The 7,631-nt window shown below is 39.0% G+C and overlaps 1 protein-coding gene across 2 annotated transcripts in view; it reads left to right on the plus strand.

Annotated features, from left to right (window-relative positions):
• The window catches only part of LOC105552655 (chromosome unknown open reading frame, human C3orf67), a 323,025-nt gene extending 315,635 nt beyond the window's left edge, over positions 1 to 7,390 (plus strand). For both annotated transcript variants that reach the window (XM_011998358.1, XM_011998359.1), the window contains one exon: positions 6,827 to 7,390. In XM_011998358.1, coding sequence (XP_011853748.1) covers positions 6,827 to 6,939 — 113 coding nt within the window. In that variant the 3' untranslated portion in view covers positions 6,940 to 7,390. The remainder of the gene's footprint in view (positions 1 to 6,826) is intronic.
• Positions 7,391 to 7,631: the final 241 nt, after the last annotated feature.

Consider the following 7,631-nt stretch of genomic DNA (forward strand, 5'->3'; position numbering starts at 1 on the left):
TATCCAGATGCTCTTAGTCTAGTAGCAGAAAATGGTTTTATTTGTTAATTTGTCCTTCTAGAGTTTCTGTAGCCAATCTTTAAATAGAGCAATTTCTGTCTCTTATACACATCTAGATGTGTATAAGAGACAGGAACAACTCTGGTACCCCTAGTGCCTAGTGTGGTTTCTAGGACACAGTAAATGCCCCATAAATATTTGATGAGTGAATGAGTGACTCTACTGGCCATAGGAAATATGAGAATGATTTGATCTATTCTTTTGATCTTTTTTGTACCTCGAAGATTTATTTCAGATGCAAAGGAGACTTTCCCCAAAAGAGCAATATTGGTGATATGAAAATAATAAGCCAGCATTAATAAAGCACCATTGGGTACCCGGCACTGTTTGGAATTTTTCTGTGCATTACCTCATACCTCCTCCCAACACTGCTTAGTGTGGGGTTATATTATGTTCCCACTTTACAGATGAGGTAAGGGGCTAGCCTGGGCCACAGACCCTGAGTGTGCATCAGGACGCTGACCCAGACCTGTCTGACCAGGGTCCACACCCTTACATCCCACACTGTAGTATGACCACAGAATCCCTATTTAGGTGGATAAGAACCACATGACTGAAATATCCACTGCAATTTTTTTAATTTAGGAAGTTGTATTTTCTTGAAGCTTTCTGGATAACATAATAATTACCTTGGTACTCTTCTTAGACCCATAGGACCCCACCTCAACTCTCAGATTATAAAATGGTTCATGGTATTTCTAACATTCCTTTAATGCAGAGCCTCCGCTGCTTCCCCTGTGAGTAGGGTGATATTTTCTCTTATATGGCTCTCAGGGTCCTGGGGGAGTCTTCTCTGCAGGAAGTGATTAGAGAAGCGGGAAATCAGTGCCTCACTAGTATCAAGAGATGCCTTCTTTTCAGGGCCACTGGAAATGAACTTTCCAGTAGAGCTAAACACATTGCAGGTGTTTGAGGCTCTTTCTCCTATTCCAGAACCACCCCACCTACCCATCCCCCAGGTGCAACCCAGAAGGCTGGTCCCAGCTTTCCTTGCTGGAATTGGGATGCATTTTCCCATAGCTCAATGTTGATACCTTGCTTAAAATCAGGCTCCTAAGAGACTATGGGCTCTGTTGACTTCAGAGCTCAGTAGCTTGGAGAGGTGCCTTCCTTCACGTGTAACAAAGTGCGTTTAGAGTTGTAAAACACATAGTTACAACTGGACATCTGAATCACTGCATATTTATAAGTAGAGACTACCTGGAAAGAATGAAATTGTAGTAATTCCTAATTAATGATCCAAATTCTTCAACATATTCCCTAAAATAGCATTTTCCAAGTAAAATATAGCCACCAGTTTTTACAAAACGGGTAAGGTACCTATTGCCCAAATGACACCTGAACTATAATAATACCATGTTATTTGCCTTTCAAAAACAATATAGCCCTCTAATTAGAAGAAAGTAGCATTTCATTGTTTTCATTCCATTGTTGGTTATTTATCTTTCTCCCATTTGAGGGCACATGTTTGCTGAGAACCGAAATTCAGCAGTGCACAGTGGACTTTCTCAGGCTTTGGTGTGAGTTAATTTTGCCCTACTGTGAGATATGTTGGTGGTAGAGTTTGCAAGCACCCAGTACTCAGCAGAATCTTATCTAAAATGTCATCTTCATTGATCCTAAGGCTGACTGCTCCAAATGGTGATCCCTCACTGTTGAATTGCTTAAACAATAGTGTATTAGTATGCACATAAAAATACAGTCAATCAGTTCTCAAGATCTATAGGAGAGAAAAAACATTAACTTAAAAAAATGTAGATGGCAGTGTCAGAAAATCGAAAATCAAGTTCAATGTCTTGATTCAGAGATTTTTAAATCTGATAAACTAGAGCCACATCATTTGTTTTCAAGCTTGAAGAGATGTCTTGTGTACGTGTAGGTTTTCTATTATCTACAGTTAAAATGCATTAAATATAGATAATTAAACATTTATATTAATTGACTTTCAGAAGGTGGACTGGAGGGATTGCTTACCCGAGCTGATCTACCCAGAGGAGGGCAGCCTATGTTGCTGCATTTGGTCTGGCTCCATTGGTTTATCTTCTGTTATTGCCGTTAACCAATTTCAAAGTGGATGAGGCTGAAAGTTTGTAAATAGATTATTATCTGAAAGGTAATTTTATTTCACTAGAAATGGCTTTATTGTGTGTAGAAGAGAAAAAAATGTAATTTGGACCCCTATCCAGATGCTCTTAGTCTAGTAGCAGAAAATGGTTTTATTTGTTAATTTGTCCTTCTAGAGTTTCTGTAGCCAATCTTTAAATACAGCAATTTAGCATTTTGAGGAAAAACAAACTCAGCTCTATCCAAGAATATAATTGAGAATTACCCCATACCCATCCACGATAATTACCTTTCAAAACATTTCCCAATGCTTGACATCATAGTGGTAATTGCTTAATGATATTATAATTTCATTACGTAGGGATTATAATGGCAAAATGATGTAAGTTGGAGACTTTGAAAATTAAGTTACAATGAAAACAAAACCTTTTATGTAAGTTTAAAGCACTTACTTCAACATAAAATTATACATAATCTCACCCAATTTTTGTATGAATGTCATTGTTGGTAGTTTTAAAATTCATCCATTTGAAGCTTTGGTACTAAAAAACCACAAAACCTATCTTAGTCCCCGTGGTTCTAATGCATGAGGGTCCCATTCTGTAGTGATATGTATTGGAACGAATGCATTTATATCACAGTTATTGCTCCAGTTTGTATGCATTATGTGGCAAAACCTCTACTAATGAATTGGATTTACCTCGATCCCTTTGCAAATGGGTGATAAAGACCCATGGCCATTACAATGGTTGTTTTCATCTTGAAAGATTCCTGACTGATTGTAAATATATTGTGTTTTCTCATTTAATAGCACCAGCTTAAAAATTTATCTTTTTTGCAAGTGCAGGCACAGAATACATTAAATAATTATATAGCATATAACTCTTATGTGCCAGAGGTCAGAGTTCCTCACGATGTGCTGATGGAGTAAGACAGAATCCAATGGCAGGTCCCTGAGAGTTTCACTCATAATCATTTACCTCAGGGATATGTGATTTAAACGTTACACCTGATGGAAAAAAATAGTTTTACTTTTGGAAACATACATGATTTTTGGTGTAAGAACTGTTTTTTTATTTATAAGATGAATTTATCATAATGTTCTATATAAAACTGATTGGGGGTGTCTCTATTTCTTTCAAATCCACTATGTTTTGGGGTTGTGAAAAAAAATCAAACAGATTCAGTTTTGGGGTAGGGAATAAGGTATAAATGTACATAACCCTTCTTGCGTCTAGCTCACATATCCTGTTTTCCATGATGATGGTGCTAACAACATTTACTGAGTACTTAACTGTGTACGTGTGCTGAGTGTTATTTAGTCCTCATAGGAACAACAACAGGTACTGTTATTATCTGTACTTTACATATAAGGAAGCCGGGGCTCAGAGCAGTGAATTTCCCAATATCCCACAGCTGTGATATGGTAGAAATGGGATGTGGAAGTCAGTCTGTCTGACTCCATCATCTAAACGTCATCCTTCCTACCTCTATGAAGCCTTTTCTTACACTTTAAGCTATATCAGTACTTCCATCCTGAGTTACGAAGAAAGTTATAGCCCATAGTTCATGATTTATTTTATTATCATCCCTAATAGTAACTATCATTTATTAAACAACTACTATGTGTGCTGTGTTATACATATTACCAGTGTCTAATTTAATCTTCCTCAAAACCCTACCAAATAGGCGTTGTTATTCCCATTTTGTAAACAAGGAAACCAAGGTCCGATGAGGTGAAACGGTCTGTAGCCAGCTTTCAGGCTGTAAGCAGCCGAGCTTCCATTCGCCCCCAGTGTATTGGATTCTAGAGCCCTTGAGTGCGCTTAGCCACTCGGCTGTAGAGCCTTCCAGTTTAACTCCTCATTAATCTTTAGTAGCTGCTTTTGTTTCATGTGTTTGTGTCACATTCACAACTAGACTATGCCCCGCTCCATCACATAGCAGATACTAATTGATAAACTAATTTTATTCATTTCTCTCAAGTAGTCCAAACTTTAAAGGCATAATGGATTGAGTATATGAAAGTAGAGGATGTACATGCTCTCCTTTGGTATGAAAGAGTAATCTAAAGGAGGTCATTTTCAATATGGAATGACCATTTGAGGAGTACTCTCAAGGACAGAGGCAGGGCCCTGGGGACTCTGAAGACAACAGAAGAAGATAAAGGAAAGGCAGCCTTCCTTCTCTGAGTTCCTGTTCTTAATTAGAGACTGTGCGGGGTGCTCAGGTCAGCTCATGTGGCTGTTAGCTCAGGGTGCTTATGTGGCTGTTAGCAAAGTCCTTTCATACTTCAAAGATATAAACTGCTGCAGCCCAGAGCCACAGAAGCTCATCAAAAGCACTGCAGGGATTATTGGATCTGGTCCCCTGTCCTAAGCAGGGTTCATCTACAAAATTCTGCACAAATGGTTGCCCCACTCTCTGCTTCACCCTTTCCAGAGTACATGTTTCATTTGCTGGTCAGCTCTAATGCTTAGAAAATTCTTCCTTGTGCTAAGCACCCCCAAAAAAATGACTCCTCTTAGCTGCCACCTGTTGATCCTATTGCTTCCTCCTGGAACGCCAGATTTTCTTAACTTCTTACTCCTATGCCACCCTTCATATACTTGAATCCAGAAGGGCTGCTGTCACCTCATTAAGCTTTCTCTTTTCTGGAGTTAACAAGCCCATTTCCTTTGGACTTATTGAACTGTTTGCCTCTGCCCTCCCCCAGGGACTCTCTCATCTTTAACAATATTTTTGGACTATAAGAAATCAGATTTCTTTGTTTCCAGAGCTGATTTATTAAAATGTAAGACACCTTTAAATTTTTTATTAGTCTTTCCTATGTCTAAATTTAATGTAATAACTCCCAAATTAAACATGTTACACCACTCTTTTAGCATAATCAAGGTCCAACTGAATAAACTGGTACAAAGTACTCTGACTGGTAGAAAGAACACTGAACTCTTCGTCTGGAAACTGAGAGTTTGTCACCAGCTCTGCCTCTTACTCACCAACCAACCTCAGATGAGCTGTTCAACTTTGTGAACCCTGATTTCCTCATCTATAAAATGGGCATGATAATTCCTGCCTATTTCACAGGGTCATGAGGGCCAAAGGAACTACTGCATGAGAAAGTGCTTTCTAAACCATCAAGGGCTCTACCAATTGAGGTATTAGCAAGCAAGACATGTAATCATTCCTCAGTTGAACTCCACTTTTAAGGACTGGTAACACTGAACTCAAGTCACAAGAAGCAGCTGATTTCACATTTCACTTGCTTCTCTGCACAGTCCTTAAGAATAGGGATTATTTCCTACCATCATGTCCTGAACACCTAACTCAGTGTCCGGCTCATGGAAGGATCATGCTAAATGTGTTTTTGGATGGTTAGGAGAAGAGTGGGCAGAGGAATGGCTGTGGTACAGTTTTAAACCCCCAATTCACCATCTAGGCACCACTCCCTTGGACCTAACTCCAGTTTGTCAATGTCCTGACAATGTTCAGGTACCAGCTTGGTCTGATTTTGGCTGAGTAAGATGGAACCCCACAACCACCACCACCACCATCTTCCCTTCCTCTGGGCAGTGACACTTAAGATCATGGACTTTTATTCACACCTTCAAGAAACATTCCATTTTTATTGAACCTCTATTATAAGTGAGCCCTGCACCATGCCCAGCATCCAAACTCTTCTGAAGCTCACCCTGGTGAGCACATAGCCCAAAGCTTCAGTTGGGTTTCGTTTGGGGTTTGGTTTTGGTTTGGTTTTGGTCTTTAATAGCTTTTGAAGAGAGAGGAGTGTTGTCTTAGTCACCTCTTTCTCCCTGAGCCTACTCTCTGATCTTCTCTGGCTGGGAAAATCTTGCCCTTTCAGCCTCTGAACTCATTACATGAACTTTCAGAAGTACTCAGAATGCACTCACTTGTGAATACGAAAGTACTTAGCACAATACTGGGCACATAAAAGGTGCTCAGGAAACATCTTTTTCAAACAGTTTTTTTTCATTTCATGCCGTTTGTTGGAAGCCAGCAGGCCTTGATAATGACTTAGACAGTAGGTGGGGTCCTCTCTGTCCAATCCATCTAAATGCCTGTCACAAGAGAAAATATTAAGCCATGTTCGTATCCCCAAAAAACTTAACAGACTTCTCCCCTACCACTAATAAAACTACAAATCACCTGACATTTTGTTTTCTGTGTATATTGTCTGTTCTATGTATCTTATAGTTCTATTATTTTAATTCATATTTGTTTGGTAGCCTTTTTAGGATGATTGAATGAGGATCAAGTTTTCTATTTTATTAGTTAGTTTGCACTGTTTTGCATTTTGTACAGCTCTGGCCCATGAAGAAGTTTAGAACTTTGACAACTAGTTTTGGATCCTGGCAAGTTTTCTAATCCTAATGAGCACAAACTCTTAAGTCTTTTGGCGCTCTCCTTTTCTTCTTTCCCCTCCCGCCAGTTCTCCACACTCAGTTTTTCTTGTCGTTTGTCATGAAGTTGGTCCTTCTGCTCACTGCTGTTTCTTCTCCACCTGGCACTGCATGTGTAGAGTCTCACCACTTCCACAGTGCTCCTCCCTTCCAGCCTAAACCTTCGACCTGCATAAAGAAAATCCCCCAGGAGAGATGGTGATTCCTGCTTTGTTGCCCTTTGTTTAGGGATTCCGGGCCAAGCCAACAGCTAACGTGTCTGTGGTTCCCCTTCCCCACAGGTGAAGAAGACCTCAGTGTGGAAGAGGACGAGGAAGTACTGACTTTGTTGTATGACCCTTGTCTGAACTGTTACTTTGACCCCCAAACTGGGAAATACTATGAGTTGGTATAATGCCTCCTTCCAGGGCAGGGAACAGGCACTCCCAGCTGGAGCAGGATAGCAGTTCAGGGTCCCTCAAAGAGTCACCACAACCTGTGTGTTGGGTGACACAGAATCAACAGTAACTGAGAGAAACGAATTCATTTTGTAAATAATGTTCAATGTTAAGAATCCTACATTCCTTTTGTAGATGAGTATGATTTTGAAACTGAAGAAATTAATACAGAGGCAAGATTTTAGGAGTTTGAATTGGTTCTTGTTTGTTCTCATTCTACGTAAAATTTTGTTTATTTCAGATAATTTTATGTAAACAAATTAAGAGTTATTCATTCAAATTTTTTACAGTGTTAATCTGTAAATGATGGCTTGATATACAGAAAATGTATTTTTGTTTAAAAGATGCCTGGGTACCTTTTATTTTATGACATTTGTATTAAAAATAAATATAATGGTAAGAAGAATAGCTTTTAAACTGCTTCTTTTCATTCACTCCACTTTCTTTTCCAGAATATTCCTATATGATACTTTCCTTCTCTTCGCCTTTTAGAAAAGGAAACATTGTGAACTAGTCACACTTTATGATCACATTTTATTGGCACTGGCCCCACTATTTCCATTTCATTATAGTTCATCCAGAGTTTGCCAAAGATCACAACATTGTTAATCACTTAAGCTGCTTAGCACTATATTTTTCTTTAAAAAAA

This window comes from Mandrillus leucophaeus, unplaced genomic scaffold (assembly GCF_000951045.1).
Source record: "Mandrillus leucophaeus isolate KB7577 unplaced genomic scaffold, Mleu.le_1.0 Scaffold57, whole genome shotgun sequence".
Classification (NCBI taxonomy): domain Eukaryota; kingdom Metazoa; phylum Chordata; class Mammalia; order Primates; family Cercopithecidae; genus Mandrillus; species Mandrillus leucophaeus.